The 18,309-nt window shown below is 47.1% G+C and overlaps 1 protein-coding gene across 5 annotated transcripts in view; it reads left to right on the forward strand.

Annotated features, from left to right (window-relative positions):
- Window positions 1-765: 765 nt before the first annotated feature.
- STIM1 (stromal interaction molecule 1) overlaps window positions 766-18,309 on the forward strand; it is a 185,198-nt gene continuing 167,654 nt past the window's right edge. For 3 of the 5 annotated variants that reach the window (XM_032853259.1, XM_032853261.1, XM_032853262.1), the window contains exon 1: window positions 768-1,544. In XM_032853259.1, coding sequence (XP_032709150.1) covers window positions 1,406-1,544 — 139 coding nt within the window. In that variant the 5' untranslated portion in view covers window positions 768-1,405. Of the gene's footprint in view, window positions 1,545-18,309 lie in introns of all 5 variants that reach the window. The other 2 variants (XM_032853257.1, XM_032853258.1) reach the window with 2 other exon arrangements.

An 18,309-nucleotide genomic window follows, 5' to 3' on the forward strand; every position in this document is an offset into this window, starting at 1 on the left:
ACGTTTCATTTTGTTTTCTAGCATCATTTCCTCTGAAAACACTCTCAGTCCCTAATCGGTTGCCCTGGGGCGGATCCTTGCTTCACTCCAAACCCTCCGCAAAGGGGCTGGGCCTCCCAGGAGCTCGAGTCCTGTGTGCAGCACCCAGATTTGCCCGCCAGGGGCCGCTGCGCGCGGGTGACTAAGAGCGCAGGTTCCTAAACTGCAGGGAGGAGGAAGCTGATTGGCTGCGCGGCGCGGAGGGAGGGCGGAGCCTGAAAGCCGGCCCGAAGTAGGGGGCTGGGAGCGTGCCCCCGGCCCATCCGGGCCAGGCAGTTGTCGCTTCGGGCATCCCGGGATCGCAATCGTTGTGCCGGGGGTCTCTGTCCAGCCCGGCTTTAGAGCTGAGGCGAGTGGAGCAGCACCGAGGCCCGGAGATCGGGCAGGGCAGTTACTGTCGCCGTCGCTGCAGGCCTGGGTTACCTGAGCAACTGCGTGTCCGGGGCGCGCCCGCCCATTCGCGGGCGGTTAGAGCGGGAGAGATTCCCGTGGGGGAAGGGGAGGCCGGGACCCGAACCTTGGCGCGGGAGGGGGGTCCTGCAGACACCAGTGCGGACCGGGGCCGGGGAGTGCCCACTGCGGGCTGAGGGCACCCAGCGGCTGCCTCTAACAGGTTATTCCGGGATAAGCCCGGCGCTGGGGCGGGCCGGGCTTCGCTGGGGGCCGGGCGGCGCGGGGCGGGCCTGCGGGAGAGCACGCCCCCGCCCGCCCCGGGCCCGCCCCGCGCCGCCCGCCAGCCTGCCGGGGAGCCGCTGTCCCGGGCCTGGCCACTGCGCGTCCGCCTCCTGAACCTGGGCACCGCGGGCCGCCTGGGCACGGGACTGGGCGGGGGCGCCGACCTCGGCCTAGGAGGCCTGGGATCCCGGAGCCGCCCGCGCCCGCGGGGACCTTCGAGTTGCACGCCCTCTCCGAGCCTGTGCTGCTCGCGGCTACTCGGCGGGGAGAGGCCAGGTGCCCCCTTCTTCCCCTCTCTTCCCTTCCTCCCCCACTCCGGTGCCCGCGGGAGATCCCGCCAGTCCGCCTCCTCCCGCAGAGGTGTAGCCCGCTGCGGAGCTGACAGCGGCTCCGCAGCCACCCTGTCCCAACTCTCCGGAAGCGGCTGGAGCGACTCGGCGCTCAGGCCGCCGCAGCTCCGGCGGACCCACTGTTGGAACCGAGGAACCCGCCCTCCTCCCGCGCCCAAACTTGGAGCACTTGACCTTTGGCTGTCGTAGGAGGCAGGCCGGCGGGTGCCTGGACAGCTGCGGCGCCTCGAGGGCATCTTGCCTGGGGTTCCAGGACTGTCGGCTACACTTCTGGGCTCCCGGCTTTGCTCTGGGATCCCGAGGTGTCCACATCAGGCGCATGTTGACTGAGACTTGGAGTCATGGATGTGTGCGCCCGTGTTGCCCTGTGGCTCCTCTGGGGGTTTCTCCTGCATCACGGCCAGAGCTTCAGCCATAGCCACAGCGAGAAGGCGACGGGAGCTGCCTCAGGGGCTAGTTCCGAGGAGTCCACTGCAGCAGGTAAGGCCTTTCCACGGGCTGGAGTGGGCTGGGAGCGTTGACTCAGAACGAGGGGCAAGTTGAACCTTAGGTTTCTGCATGTGCGGGTGATAGCACTGCCTGTTCTCAGCAGTGCAAGGAGTTCTTTCTGTTCAGGAGCCATGGCTAATGTCTCTGTCCCTGGCAAGCAACTTTCCTCCTCTCTCCCCAGAATGTCTTCTGTTGGCAGTGAGAAGGGGTTGGCCTTTGGGGCACCTTGGCCTTTCAGATCAGCAAGCCAGGACCCATTCTCAGGACTACTTTTCTGGAAGAATGGCCTAAGCAGATGATACGTCTATTTGCTCTTGGCCAGTTTCAGCACTTGGCAGCACAGGGGAGGTTGAGGCTACTTGGGTTGGGCAGGGAAAGTCAGGGCTGGGCCAACTCTGTTGCCCTATAGCTTGGTGTTGAGGTGTGCCTTTCTGTTCCAACAAGCGTGGGAAACTTAGTCCCTCCCTTCCCTTAGGTAGTCTGCTGTCTTTTAGCTATCCCATTTGAAATATCACGGTAGTTCGTTAGGTCAAATACTATTTACCACTAGGGAGGTAAATGGATTTTTCTTATTGTGGGTATGGTATAATTTCTGGGGCCACTTGTTGATTTATTTTATTTCTTCTGACGGATGAGAGTAGGAATTCTATGATATTTTTGATCTGTCCTGTTTTTCTTTATGTACTCACGGAGCCTTGTTAGATATCAGGAGCCCTGGAGTTCTGTTGCAGAATGCAAAAGAAAAGAATACTTTTAAAATTCAGTTGTTTTACACAAGGCTTAGAAGGAATTTGGTTTTCTTTCCTCATTTCTCTCACCCTGGTACTGTGTTCTATCCAAAGCAGTGGGCTGCAGATTAGGGAGAGTTTATAGCTGAGTTTTTAATGAGGTGACTGCTCAGTGATACGCACTGATAGAAGGAGGGAAAGGAAACATAGGTTATGGTGGCTGGGAAGTTTTATGAATGGATCCAGATGCTGGCTTTGATGGTAGACCCTTTCTCGGAAAACCCCCTCTTTTAACTTCTTTGATTGGGCTGGGTGTACCTGAAGGCTGAGTTCCAAGTAGGGTTGCCCTGCAACAAGCATAGGACCCAGGCTGTTGTTTTGAAGATTGGTCTTTCTTGCAGATGAATCCTGTTCCTCCATAAGGTATCTCCTTGGTCCCGGAAATGTAGCTCAAAGCTAGGTTTTCGTTGGGTTGTGAGGGGAAAGTCTAGTAGGCAGATGTAGATCAAACTGTGAAGTAGAACCTAGGAACATCTCTGCTGTGTCAGTGACAGTCCTGCTTATTAGGCTGAAATATCCTTTTCTCACCCTAAAATATGAGTGCCTGAGATAAAATGAATATTTTTGGAGGGGGGAGGTGATTTATATTTTAGACATGAGCTAAAGTGATGACGTTCTGAATTTTAAGCATTAACTTTCAATCGAGAAGATTGTGCTTAAGGTAAGAGGCCTTCCAGCATCCCTCAGAACCACGAGGTGACTTGATCTTGTGGGGACAGCCCTCCTCATAGCATATCTCAGAGGCCTGGCTGTGCTGATTATACCACTTAGGCCTCTGGTTTGGTCCTTGATTCCTCTCAGTTCAGAAATTAGTTTCTGTTGTCAGAATAATACTGAATCCCAGGGAGGGAAGTCCTAGAGAAGGACCCTAGGTGCCAGGCATGATTATAGTTTGTGGGAACCTGGGGACCCCAGCACTGTTGTTCTAGGTTGTCCCTTGGGCCTATCGGGACTTTGGCTTAGACAGGGACTCTCTCTCTCTCTTTTTTTTTTTGCAAAGAGGTGGCTTATGGACTGGGCTCTGCTAAAGGATTTGTGGAGAAGCTCCTTATGCAGCCAGGAACCCTTGTAGCCCTTCCAGTCTCCATGTATTCTTAGAGTGCAGGAGTTTTACTTGCCCTTAAAGCTGCCATTTCTCTAATCATCTTTGGCATACCTGGTCAATTTATATGTTCTCTGTAGTTTATATTTTATAATTATACAGCTATTTTTTCCTATAAAAGGCTCATGATCGTCTAGTAGAATGCATGGCAGGTGGTATGAGCCCCTTTTTTGTAGGTCAAGAAAGCGGGTCTTGTGCTCTCTTATAGGCAGGTCTTAGATTTCTTCCATCTTCTCTGGCCCTGCCCTGTTAAAGGAGTGCTAGGCAGGGCCAAGAGAACGTTACTTTCTTCCTGGTCATTTATTTAGGCAGGCCCTGGTAACTGAGCTGATGAGATCCAAGGAGAAGGCTGTCATTTTCTCACCTGGAGAGGCCAGAGAATTGGATTTTTTTCTCTCATTGGATGTATAGGTCCATCTTAAAACCCTGTTCCTGCAGTGAAGGCAGGTGCTCTGCTAAGAGGCCCTCTCATCTGACAGCGGAGAGGCCATTCCTGTCCCCTTCTGGCTCTTTGATTCCTGCACACCCAGCTGTGCTAAGTCATTTTCTCAGTGAAGATCTGGGCCTGGGTGTGCCACCCTGGGGACTGCATTTCTGAAGCTGGCCTGAAACTGATGCTTAGAACCTCCCATAGACTCTGGGCTCATTGCTTCCAGAAACTCAAAAGGTTTTCTGCAGAATGTTTGTGGGGGATCCCAGGTGAGTCAGGTTATGACTGCCAGGGTGGGAGATAACTCTGATCCAGAACTGTGGTGTGACTCAGTATAGCCAGAACAGGACCCTGGAGGATAGGCATCCAAGCAGTGTGTGGACTGCAGGCTGGGTTCTCTCAATCAACCCCTGATGGGAGTGGGAGGCCAGAGCCCTGTCTGCCCACCCAGCTAGTTGCTGCTGCCTCCAAGGCTATAAATGGCCTGGCCATCTTGGTGGCTATGCTAATTTTAGCTGAGGGTAGCTCCCGGAACTGGATGGGGGCCAAGGGCAGGTGGGTGGGGCTTGGCGGAGGCTAATATTGGGGCGGGGAGAGGGTCACACTAATCCTGGAGCAACTAGGACATCATCTGTACCCACACCTCAGCTTTGACAATCACTCCTTAGCTAGGTTAATTTATTCAGCAAACTCTGAACAGTACCAGCTCATGTGCTGTTTATTTAACAGATATTTGAGTGTCTGCTCTGTGCCACACGCTATGTTCAGTGCAGGAATTTAAGGATGAACAGAACAGATATGTTCTCTGTCCTCAAGGAGGTTACCGTCTAATGGGGAGATAGGAAATAAATACATAAATATTTTATCATGGTGTGGTGCTATGGAAGAAAGCGTAACCAGAACAGTGTTTTGAGAAGGGGAGGAGGACAGAGATCCAGCTCAAGGAGCAATTCAGTGGAGGAAGACATTAATAACGGTGCGGTAATAGCAACTAACATTTGTTAGTGCTTAGTGTGTGGCAGGCACTGTTCCAAACATTTTATTTCACTAATTCTTTTTTTTTTTTTAAGATTATTTATTTATTTATTTGACAGACAGAGATCACAAGCAGGCAGAGAGGCAGGCAGAGAGAGTTGGGGGGGGAAGCAGGCTCCCTGCTGAGGAGAGAGCCCCATGTGATGCGGGGCTCGGCTCAATCCCAGGACCCTGGGATTATGACCGGAGCCCAAGGCAGAGGCTTTAACCCACTGAGCCACCCAGGTGCCCCTTCACTTAATTCTTACTGTCATCCAGTGTGCTGAGTCTTAGCCCTGTTTTATATTTGAGGAAATGGAATCAGAGAGAGGTTAAGTAACTTACCCAAGGTTATACAGCAAGTAAGGAGTAGAGTTAGAATTTGAACCCAGGCAGCCTGACTCTTGCCTCCACCTCAGTCCTTAGGTTATACACTCTCACAACTTTGTGATAAACTCTGTGATAGAGGTATTGTATACACACACACACAAGGCTGTGGGAAGCCCAGAGGAGCAAGTGACTAACACTGCCTGGGAGAGCTGGGGGAGGCATTTCAGTTTCCCCCATAATTTTTTCTCAGATCTTGGGAGATAGAAAGTGGTTGCCTAATTCAGAAGTTAAGAGGTGGAAACATCAGTTAGTTCAACCCACTTATTTTTTACAAATGAGGGAACTGACATCCCGAGAAGCATCAAATACAAGTTCCACAGTGGGTTATTGGTTAAACTAGAGAAAGACAGTCAAGTCAAGGACCCTGACTTAATTGGTTATTCAACCCACAAGTCCATAATGAGTGTTTACTGCTTACTTTGCGCTATGGAAGAGACTTAGGGGTACCAAAGAAGTCTAAGTCTGGGGGCAGGGGGCATGCTCTGTGTTAAATATAGCATAATGCATAAGCTTAAGGAAGCATAAAACCAGGCAGTGTAGACAGCGTAGGCTAAGAAGTAAGAGCTGTGTGTGGGTTAGGCTTGGCTGAGGTGACTAGGGAGGGCTTCCTGGGATCCAGGAGGGAGTGGTGGTTTGACGTGGGGAAGGCTGGAGGAAGGGGCATTGTAGATGCCCAGGTCACCAGTGTGAGTACATGGAGTCTCACAGTTGGTGGCTGAACAATAGCTGCTTCATACTTGGCCAGCTACCTCGCATGAGAGCCTGTCGACAGGAAGATCACAGTTATATGTGATCTAGGAGCAGGGCTAAGAGCTACCATAATTTTGAAGTAGTGATAAATGTAAATACTATTTTGAGACATGTGCAAATATAATGTGGTGTGAAAATGTCATTTCTTTTGGTGACAAAATCATAGGTACTGCTACGAATACTGTGGTTTGTTGCCCATAAGATATAATGGAAGGAAATGTTAACTTTCAGTAAAAGAAATTTGGAAATAAAGATGTAATTTCTTTCCCATCCAAATTCACAGGGTCCTCTGAATTCTATCCATGGGCTTCTCAGGAATGTGGGGCCTTCATGTTAAGAACACCTGTTCTCTGACAAGGAAGGGATGAAGTCTTGTTGAGGGAAATGGTTTCCTTGGGCTCCATAGAACTTGGGTTTGAGCAAAGGGGCCCCTCATTTCCTGCTGAGTAACTTTGAGATACCGTTCGTTGCTTAATGACTTCATGGGCATGCTGTGGTATGTTTCCCTTTGTGGGAAATGATACTCCAGGAAACAGCAGCTCAGGCTGTCAGAATTCTAGGGAGAGAAGTCTGGGCTTCCAACAGAACTTTCTTTTTCTTTTCTTTTCTTTTTTTTTTTTTAAAGATTTTATTTATTTATTTGACAGAGAGAGATCACAAGCAGACAGAGAGGCAGGCAGAGAGAGAGGAGGAAGCAGGCTCCCTGCTGAGCAGAGAGCCCGATGCGGGGCTCGATCCCAGGACTCTGAGATCATGACCTGAGCCGAAGGCAGCGGCTTAACCCACTGAGCCGCCCAGGCGCCCCAGAACTTTCTTTGTCTTTCTTTCTTTTCCTTCTTCTTCTTCTTCTTTTTTTTTGGGGGGGGGCTACTGCTGATTAAAAAATGAAATATTTAAAATATACAACAAGGTGTAAAGAATAATACATTGAATACGTGTGCCCAGGACACAGTTTAAGAAATAAAATAATAACAATACAGAGCTTTCCTTATTACCCCCAGGACACTTTGTATACATTTCTGATGTAACACATGACAACATTGTATATATGTTTGCTCTCTCCCAAGTGTAAAGCCTGTGGAAGAAGGGAAGAGGGGTTGTACTTTACTTATCTCTGTTTTTATTGTGCCCAGCCTAAAGCCTCTGTTAAAGTTTGTTGGAAAAGATGCAGTCAGGGCCTGTTTGAATGGATCACATTTTCTCTCTTCCTTTCAAACCATCTTATGTATTGGTATACATTTTTTACTTTTCCTCAACCCTTGGAGGTGCTTCTCACCCAGGGTACTTGATATTTTCATCCACGCTCAGAACTGTTTATTCTTTTTCTTTTTTAAAAAGATTTTATTTATTCATTTGAGAAACAGGGAGAGAGAACGCAAGCTGGGGGGAAGGGCAGAGGGAGAAGGAGAGGCAGGCCACTCCGCTGGGCAGGGAGCCCAACATGGGGCTTGATCCCAGGACCCTGGGACCATGATCTGAGCCAAAGGCAGACGCTCAACTGGCTGGACCACCCGGGCATCCCTGTTTCTTCTTTTTCAATCTATCTTATTTTATCATTAACTTTGGAATTAGGTGGGACTGTTTTTATTATTATGGTCTTTTAAAGTGACACATTGGTGGCTGAGAAATTTGTGTTCTTGCTCCCATTGCTAAAAACTCGTAGGACCAGAACTATACCTCTGAGGATCTGTGTGCCAAGCCTTTGCTGGTTTTATCAGAATGTATTACCTGTTGATGTGTTCCTCACGGATCTGGCACTTAGAGCCTTTAGCCTCAGTGGTCTGGTGATGGCTATGTTGACAGGGTGTTTGAATAGACTAGTCATGTATCACCAAGAGTCTGATAGAGTCTATAATCTTAAGAACCATGCTGTGCCTGTGGAGTTATCTGTGTCTGTGCTTGCCTTCCTCAGTATACCGTAAGCCCCCCGGAGGGGAGGACACCAAGCTCCTAGCAAAGGCTTGGCATGTAGTATACTTTGTATATAATGAAGTTTGTAGAACTACACTGAAGGGAATTTATTTTCTGCTTCTGATTCTCCGGTAGTTTACTAAGCATTTGGTTAGAAGTTGAAAATATTTTCCTTGGAGAGGGTTAGGTAATGTTGAACAAAGAAGCTTCACTTAGAAAGTTCACTGTTGGGGTGCCTGGGTGGCTCAGTGCGTTAAAGCCTCTGCCTTCGGCTTGAGTCATAATCCCAGGGTCCTGGGATTGAGGCCCATGTCGGGCTCTCTGCTCGGCGGGGAGCCTGCTTCCTCCTCTCTCTCTGCCTGCCTCCCTGCCTACTTGTGATCTCTGTCTGTCAAATAAATAAAATCTCTCAACCCTAGCTTTTGTGGGTCTGAAAAACCTCAGAATCCAAGTGTCTGCTTGTGGTAGCACCTCTCTAAAGGTAGTTGCTTCTCTTAACCTCCTACAGTTCTATTGTTTAACTTGAGGTATACCCATCAAACACCTATAGACTCTGGGTATAGCCAAGTGAGGCTTTTATTTAGGGCTTACTCTAGGCTGTAGGGAAGCTATTGATAAAGTCTGGGTGCTTGTATTTGACCTTATTCCCCCCCCCCATACCCCCTTCCTTTTACTGGGTATAACCACTTCCTTAGCCCCACCTGCAGGCTTGAAATGGCTGACCAGAATGGCCTGGTGCCTGCCTGTAATGGTGCATAACAAATTATCCCCAAACGTAGAGGCTTAAAATAGTAAACATTTATTATCTCACAGTTTCTTTCGGTTATGAATCTGGGTGCTTGCTTAGCTGGGTGCCTCTGGCTCAGATCTCTCATGACGTTGCATCAAACTGTTGGGTTGGGGCTGAGGGCTTGATGGGGGGTGGCACATCTGCAAGTTAATTTATGTGGTTGTTGGCAGGCCTTGGTCCCTTGCCACATGGGACTCTTCATTGGGCTGCTTCATGACATGGTAGCTGGCTTCCCTCAGGACATGTGATCCAAGAGGGAGTACCCAAGTGACAGTCTTTTTATTGCCTACTCTCTCAACTGATATGCCACAACTTCTGCCATATTCTGTTTGTTAGAAGCAAATCAGTAAGTCTGGCCCATACTCAAGGTGAAGGGCTTACACAAGGAGGTGAATAACAGCAGGGTGGGGATCACTGGAGGCAATGGTATCACCCTAGGACCATGATACATTTACCCTGCCTGTGGTAAAAAGAAGATGCCTGTGGTATCACCCTAGGGCCATGATCTTGGGAACAATGGCTTTTAAGAACTATGCCCTCTTAGCTTTTCTTAAACTTCTTTTACTTGCCTCCTAGAGTTTTGTGGAGTCTCTCTGTACTCCCTTTGGTATTGTGTCCTCTTGGTTCATGCATGACTTCATTGCTTTGACATGTAGAGTTGGCATGGCCCCTCCCTCTATATTCTTCCTGTATCTTAGGCCCAATCCTAAAGTAGCTTTTTATCCTAGTTTCTAGCCCTGTTTTGCAACTCCTCATTTTGGTACCTTCAGTTCTGAAGCCCATTGTACATCTACTGACCTTGGAGACTTTACCATGCCAGCTTGGCCTCAAAGAGCTAGACTTATAAGTGGCATTGACTTGGAACTTACATACTGACAGACGAAAAACTTACTACGACCTTTTAGGTCATTGGTGTTGGGTGCTAGGACTTAACATCCTAGTATGTCAAAGCTGAAGGGCTTTTAAGGACCATCTCTCCTGTTTTCCACGTGAAAGTAACGAAACTTGCCCAATGTCTTAGCCTGGGCTAGAATCTAATTTTGTTTGATTCTTATTCACATGCTATTTCTACTCTGTGCTAGAGTCCCTCTGCCCTAACACAGCCAGTGTGGATTGTTAGGGGGTCTGAGACCTATACAGAGGAGAACTAGAAAGCAGTTTGCAATATTGTATCATGTTCACAGAAATTGGGCCGGGCAGAATTGGGAGTATACAAAGCCAGCGCCAAGCACTGTTTCTAAGGAGTTTCCCGCACAGCTAGAGAGCTTTCATATAAGGCCCAGGAAAGGGAGCCCAGGAGGATCTGTGGCAAAGGGGGTCTAATATCTGTCTGCATTCTGTACCACTCCCTTGGGATTTCAGTTCAGGGTGAGGAGGGATCTCTGTCTCTTGGGACGTGAGGAGCAGGCTCCCCGAAGGAGCAGCGTCCAGCCACTGTGCTGCGTGTCTCAGTAGTGTTTGGCTCAGCCTCTTGCACTATTTATGGAATTGGGGCCTCCCCAGGCAGGGTAAATGTGTCTAGAGCTTTGTGGGACACCCGGAAAGTGCCAAGGGGAAGCTCTTTGGGCCCTGAGAATTTGACAAAGCGTTGCCTGTGTTGGCATAACTTGCTGGGGCGAGGGGACCTGCAGAGGGATGGCTATGGCCCTGTCATGTTTGTCGGAGTGGAGCAGGTTTATTTCACGAGAGACCATGCGCAGAAAACCTGAAATGAGCCAGCAGCCCTGTACTTTAGTCTTCTGCTGGGGAGCTTGGGGTAATGATGGTGCAGCCTCTAAAATCCCTTGGTGGGTGGTAGTTTCCTTCTCCACCCAGGCTTCTTGTCCCAGATCACTTGGCCTTCTTCATCTGCCTCTGTTCCTCTCTCTGGGCCTTGGCCCAGCCACTCTATTTTCTTTATCCTGGTCTGCAGAACCTCACCGTGTTTCTCTTTTACCTTTACTTATGTCATTGTACTCTCCTCCCAGAATGCCCCCCCCTCCTCCTTTCTTCCTACCTAACCTCTCAGTCCTCTGGGAAATAATACTGATAATACTAGCCACGAGTTCCCTCTCTCTCCCATCAAGCTCTTGGGGCACTTGGGGTCTCTACTACTCTGGGCACTTCACACCCTGCTCAAGCCTCTTGAAGCAAGAGATAAGCCTGCTCTAGAATCAAGAGCACTGGCTGAAGTCCTTACTGGCTGTAGGACCCAAACTATAGGGTTTTCACTTGAAAAATGGGGTTAAAAGAGAGTTAATTTATATGAAAGTGTTATATAGATTTTAAAGCCATTTTTTTTTTGTTTTGTTTCTGATTTTTTTTTTTTTTTGGTTTGTTTCATGTTGCATCTTTTCCTCTGTCTTGAAGACAAGAGCCATGTGTGATTTGTTGGCCATAGTACATATCCTTAGTATCTCTCACCGTGCTGGTCAGAGACTGTGTGCTCAGTAGGTAGCTGGTGGATAGCAATGAATGTATCCTTGGGTTGAGTAGGCACGAAGGGAGAATGCTGGATAATGTGGTATCAGTTCCAAAGAAAAGCTTAGACAGAGTGCTCTGAGAGTAGGGGTAGAATTCACATGGTGGGTTTTCTGAGGATTTTTTTGTCCCTAGTATTTTGTCCCTATTTGTGGAGGACGTACTGAAGCTGTGCTTGACAACAGTTATTAGTTACACTGGGGTATGGTTTGGCCCTGGATTCTGGCTAACAGGTTTTTGTTTTTGTTTTTTTTTTTAAATAAAATTCTTAAAGGTTTTATTTATTTGTCAGAAAGAGAGAGAGAGAGAGCGAGCGAGCGCACACACAGGCAGGGTGAGTGGCAAGCAGAGGCAGAGGGAGAAGCAGACTCCCTGCCAAGCAAGGAGCCTGATGCGCGACCCGACCGGATCCCAGAACCCTGGGATCACAACCCCAGCCGAAGGCCGATGCTTAACCGGCTAAGCCACCCAGGCGTCCCTGGCTAGCAGGTTTTGTTTGCCACAGCAACAGCTACCTGAGCAGGTGGCTGCAGCAGGGCTGTGCTCCGAGAGGGCTGACATGAGTCCTGTGGACAGGCCTTCCTTGGGTCCTGCTGTCCCTGTCTTTGGTTCCATGGTCCACATGGGTTTACCTCAGGTCATACTTGAGGCAGCCAAATGAACAGAATACACTTTAACTGCTTTTCTTAGCCTGGGTTGTGGGATGGAGGGGAGCCTTCTTTTCTGCTGGCTTTTAAAACTTTATCTCTGATTCTGGAACTCCCTGGACCTCAGAGAACTCCAGCCTGAGCGGACATCACAGCAGCTTTCCTCCCGGGCACTTTCCTCCAGGGAGACTTGGTGGAGGAGGCAAAAGTTTAAGAGAGTCAGCTGTGCTGCCAGCATGGCCCAGCGAGGACAGATCTGTCCCTTTCCTCTGTTGGCCACATTCTACGGAGCTCCTGGCTGCCTAATGTGCAGTTCTGGCTTAGGTAATGACCAGGCAGGCCGGCAGGCAGGCTTCCAAATCTCATGTGCTTCTAATTCTCTCCAGGGTGATTCAGTAGCTCTGCTCCCTTTCGGCCTCTCTGGGTTATCTCAGGCCTCTCAGGAAGCTCTCAGAACTCTCATCACCACTGTGTATGTTAAAACAAATGTGTCCATGTTTGCCAAGTTCCCAGAGCCAGCGTCTAAAACGTAGTGGCCAGGGGAGACGGCTGCCCCATATAATACATGCCCAGGTTAGAAAGTAGGGTGTGTTTGTGTGTGTGTGTATTTGCACGCCTGTGTGTTGCGGGATTGCCAAACTCCAGAAGATCTTGTTTCACCTAATTTTTGCTGATGAGGGCAAAGTTCACTGAAACTCACCCTTCCTATCGCTAAAGAGATAAATATGTAATTAAGACAATTCAAGTAAGTTGATGATAAGAATGAGAGTAGCTACTATTCACCAAGCACCTGTTATGTTCTAGGCACTGGGGTAGGTGCTTTACATCTGTACAACAATGCTTAGGGGTGAATATTTTCCTCATTTTGTAGATAAGGAAACTGTAACTCTGAGATTTAAGTGATTTTCTCAAGGTTATTAAGCCAGGATTTGAATTTAGATTTATCTGACCCAAAGGCCAGTAATATTTCTATTTTAGTTTAATAGCTATTAAACTAAACATTACTGTTTAGTTTAAACTAACTTACTGTTTAGTTTAATAGAAACATTACTGTTTGAAGTTAGGTAGAGATGTGCATTTGGGTTAAAAAGTGTACAGCTTATCAGACTGTTGGTGGCATTGGTTTCTTCCTTAAGTGGCTTGGAAGAAATGGGATTAGGAATTTGGTGTGGGGGAGGGAATGAGAAGGGTGTATTTCACTTATAAATTCTGAATGGGACTATCACAGTGGTGAAGTATATAGCTACAGAGTGGTGTGTGTTCAGTTGGTGTCTTCCAGAACTAGCATTATGGTTGAACTCTTTTGGATATAAACTTTGGGATAGAGTCTGTATCTTCATAGTGTTCTTTACTTCCTCAGTCAACATTTAAGTGTATGTCACATGTTATATGACAGTTCCTGCCTAGTAAAAGTACTGTGTATAATAGGGGAGTATAAGATGTGCACTGACTTTTTTCTTTATTATAATAAGAGCTGCTGTTTATTGAGTACCTACTCTATCCTAGGACTGGGCTATTTACTTTCACATACATGATCTTGTATAATCCTCACAATGGGTCTCCCATTTTATAGTTTATTGTGCAAGGTAATCTAGGTTCAGTGCCTTATGAATAATACTTATAGTCCTTTTGGAAAATGAGATCAGGGAAGCTTTGTGGAAGAGGTGGTGGCCTAGTGGCTCTTCAGGTACTTTAGGTAGAAATATAAGATATGTTGAGGCCAGCATTCCAGCCAGAGGAAATGTCATGAGTGAAGGCGTGGAATGGAAAAAAGTAGTCTCTAGGGGACATTAGTTAGTTCAGATTGGCTGGAGAAGAGCATCTATGAGGGAGCGTACTATAAAATAAGGCAGGAAAGATTGACGAAAGATCAGGGAAGGCTCAATGCCAGGCTAAAGAATTTAGACATGACTTTTTAGGCAGAAAGTCATTCATGCAGGTTTTGACCAAGGAAGGGGCATGACCTGAGTTTTGCTTTGGGGAGATTAGTCTCAGAGTGTGTATACAATGCATTGGTAGCCATGAGGTTGGAGGCAGGGAGCCCAGGTAGGAGGCTTTGTGGAGATTAGGGTCTGCATTGTGGATGTAGAATCAGTAGGACTTATGGTTTAAGGGTAGGAGGGAAAGAAAGAGAAGAATCAGAGGTACACCCATGTTTTGAGTGTGGGTAGTGAGGAGTCTGGTGGTGCCATTAATAGAAAACATGATAGGTAGAAGGAGGGTCATTGGGGTGCTTGGGTGGCTCAGTAGGTCGAGCATCTGCCCTTGGCTCAAGTCATGTTGCCAAGGTCCTGGGATCCAGTTCTGCATCAGGTTTCCTGCTCGGCGAGGAGCTTGCTTCTCCCTCTGCTAGGTGCTCCCCCTGCTTGTGCATGCTCTCTCTCTATCTCTGTCAAATAAATAAATACAAATTTTTTTGAAAAAAGAAGGAGGGTCAGTGCTAGGGGGTGATGCATGGAGGGGTAGTTGACTTTATTTGAAGTGCTGGGCAAGGGGCTATACTTCACAGTACTCTAGAAACCAAAGACTGCTCTACACACTTATTTCAGATCTCACTATTTTATGGATGAGCTTTCTGGTGCCTAAAGAAATGAAATGATTTGCCTAAGGTCATACAATAACTGCTTTGTGGATTCCAAGTCTGAGAATCCAAGTTTCTTATATTTTAGCTGTTAAGCTTTCTAACAAAGTTGGGCCTTCACTGTAGGAAAATCAGAGTCTTGGAGATGAAAAAACTTGGGTCCAACTCCAGGCTTTGCCATTTTCTGTTTATAAAATCTTAAACAGGCTCCCTTTTCTCTCTGAGCCTTAGTCTCCAAATTTGCAAAAAAAAACCTCAAAAAACCCAAACAAACAAACAAAACGCTACCTTATGAAGGTAATAGAAGATAATATCCTTTGTAAAACTCTTAAGTGCTGTGTGTGAGGGTGTTATTCCAGGATTATGGCTTGAGGTAGAGCCCATATAGTGAGTATTTTGGCCGAATATGAGCAGACTTAACCTTACAGTTTTTCATGGGAAGTCTTCTTTCACTTTAGGCTGTCCTAGACTACTCACCTGCATTTGGGGCTCTCTGGGCATGTTCCAAGTTTTCCATAGTTACACATCTCTACTTTTCTAGTGGGAAATGGAGTTTCTGAAGGAACATTAAGCAATCCTATCCTATTAGCTGTTCTTGGCCTGAGAGATGAGTACTATCCCCTCTCCCCCAGGGTCTTCCACCAACTTTTTGCAGGCTCAATTGGGGCAGAGTGATAGCTGAATTTGAGACTATGCTTTGGGGGAGCCTCCTGCTAGACAAGGTGAGCCCTGGCTTGGAGTCCCCTTGAGGTCTTCTCTTCAGCTTGGTACACCTGTTCCTGAGTCCTCTTGAGAAGTGGGAGTAGGCTGCTTGTGTTGTTGTTAGGTCTGTGGTTACACAGCTGCCGGTCATGGAAGCAGGCCTAAAACTGGCCGTCTTGTCTGATGTCTTGTCACACCCCTCCGAGAGAGTGGAGGGGAATTGCAAAATTTTCTAATAAAATAGCTGCTTCTTGTTTTGTTGCTTTTGTCTTAAAGCATTTTCTTTTCGCTTACTTCCCTTGAGCCTTTATTTCTTTTTTTCCCCTTTTCCTGGCTTGGTTTTCTTGAGTCTTCACAGTTTTCTTATGGGATAGGTACTTTAGTAAAAAAGAACACTAGGCTAGGAATTGAGTAGACATAGCTAACGTGGGTGGTGATACTCTTGACCTTTCTGGGCCTCTGTTTCCCCCATTCCAGGTATTTTGGGGATGATAGAACTTACAAAGTTGATGTGTACAGATCTTATGAAATAATGTGACAGGTGTTTAGTTTTATACATATAGAAGTAATTTATTATTAGTTATCCTTTGAATTTTCTGGTCCTCTATCTAATTCCCTGGTTCATCCCTTCTCCTTACTACCCCCTGTCCCCTGGGTTCTCACTTTTCCTTACAACCTTCCTTTTTCACTTTCAATGACAACAGGAGAAGGGAAGGGAGAGGCAAGGGAGAGGGCCTGAGACTTTGAGAAATATAGATTGTTGGCTTTTGAGTGTGGTATCTTATCATTAACTTGAACAAGACACTTTACCCCTTCCTGCCTCAATTTTCATATTTGCCTGTTGGTTTACCATGTAGCGCTATTCTTTTGAGTTTTGAAGTTATTTCCATTTTGGAGAATCTCCCTTTAAAATTCAAGTGTGACTGGGGCGAGATTACCCCAGAACTGAGAATCAAAACTAGCCTTTGCTAGCTTTTCGGGCGTGGATCAGCTAGGGTATAGCCACTGGGAAAATGAGTCACAGTAGGACACCAGGGTGGAGGAATGAAGCCTGGCAAAGCAAGGCTTAGTTTACTGATGCTGGAAGGGTGTCAGGGCCTCAGGGCATACTTGATACTGCCTCTCTTGCAGCCCACACCCAACTGCTCTTCCTGTACTCAGCCAGGAGTTAGAGCTTGGTCAGGCCTGATTCCCTCAAGAATTCAGTGATGAAAATTAGGGCACTTGAGCTAATCTAATTGGCTGAACCGTGTGAAGGGCAGAGTCTTTCCCTGGGGGCTCCTTTTAATCTCCTGTGGTTATAGACTTTTAAGGTTGGACTAATTAAAATGTTGGCAGCTGGACTCAATATCCTTCTTACTGGGTCCGGCTCCAGCCTCCTGTAGTACCAGAAGTTGGCACAGAGCTGTGTTTGCGGGGAGCTGAGGAGTGGGTTTCCATCTCCTCACCTAACTAAATGCACAGGCTGTGGTATTTTCCCAGAATGGGTTGCCATGGTGAAGAGAGATAGAGCCTGGGACCTTGATGTGGAGATGCCTGGATTTGCTACTCTCTATAAACTCCTGAGATGCCTTCAGGTTGAATCTCTGTTCTATTAACCTCCGAAGGGCTTTACTCTGTTAGCTGGAAAGTAATTTCCCTTGTTGGAGCACTCCCCCTGATGTGTGTTCCTGTTCTAACCAGAAAAAGGGAGAAGGAAAGGATGTTTATTAGTTCCTACCATGGTCTAGGTTGGGGCTAGTGTTTTTGACTAGCTGTCTTTGGAGATATGTATCATGCCCATTTTACAGATGAGGAAATACTCGTGAAAGGAAAGTAATTTGCCTGATTGTCATTATAGCCTGTTAACAACTGAACCAGAATTCAAATCCGGGTCTCTCCCAGATCCTCTTGTTACCTTCCTAAAGTAGCACAAATGATTTCATATCCGACTAGACTTCCATGCTGAGCTAATTTCTTACCTCCAGAAAGTCATCTTCAGTTTCTGCAGGCAAAATTATTTTCTTGACCTGAATTACCAGAGCCTTCTGCCCATCTCTAATCTGGCTGATATTCATGAGGCATGGATCTGCAGCCCCCTCCCCCAGCCCCCTTCCCATATGACTACTACCACTCCTGCAAGGGGTGGCACTCATGATGTGTTTTTTGTTTTTGTTTTTTTAAAGATTTTATTTATTTATTTGACAGAGAGAGAGAGAGCACAAGTAAACAGAGCAGCAGGCAGAGGGAGAGAGAGAACTCTGTTGATCAGGGAGCCCGATGTGGAGCTCGATCCCAAGACCCTGAAAACATGACCTGAGCCTAAAGCAGCCACTTAATCAACTGAGCCACCCAGGTGCCCCTCAGGATGTGTTTGTTAAAGAACCGAATGAAGTTGTAATAGGTTTGAATTTCAGGCATCGTGTCGCACTGGTAAAGGGAAGGGTGTTGGGCAGGCCTGGCTAGCTCTCTGAATCAAGACAGGCCTGGGTCTTCTTGATTTGCTCAGAGTGTGCTGTGTTATACCAGAGGCAATAGGGCCTTTTATGTAGGATGCCTTTTGGGTTCCTGGGGAGCAGGCCTCTGTTCCTCTAGGTCCTTTTCTTTGGCATCTGGCTTTAGAGTTTGTTTCTTTCTTGAGGTTTCCTTGTAATTAGTAAAGTTAGGACAATGCAGATGAATGGTGGTGGCAGAGCCCTCTGTCTGGCCTTGGTTGCTGGAATATACCTGTTGACTGTGGGGAGGTGGGTGTGGGGGATGGAGGTACGGGGTTGGGTTACTTTTGCAAAGAACGTGCTGAGTTATTAATCTGTAATTGAAGCTTATACTTTCTGCAACCTTTACCTAACCATCTGTGTCACTTCAGAAGCTGAAGTCTTTCTAGAAGAAGGCAAGTCTGTGAAGGGATTTTCATAAGTTGAATTATCTTTCTCACTGACTTGAAAAAATTATAAAAGTATTTTCAGGGCCTTTTCTACACATATAGCATATATGCTTAGTGTTATACATCAAAGTTTCTTTTGGGAATAAATGGCAAATTAGAACATAAAAAAATACAGTTAAAACACCTTTAATGGGAAAAGTAACTAAATATTACTAACAAAGTAAATACCACAATAGGATGAAATACCATGGTGGTTTTTGTTTATTTGCTCTGTTTTGATGCTGTGGGAAACCTGAAAAGCTTATTCAGACAGAATGGTCTAGATAGT

Source organism: Lontra canadensis, unplaced genomic scaffold (genome assembly GCF_010015895.1).
Source record: "Lontra canadensis isolate GAN:19392208 unplaced genomic scaffold, GSC_riverotter_1.0 scaffold7, whole genome shotgun sequence".
Classification (NCBI taxonomy): Eukaryota; Metazoa; Chordata; class Mammalia; order Carnivora; family Mustelidae; genus Lontra; species Lontra canadensis.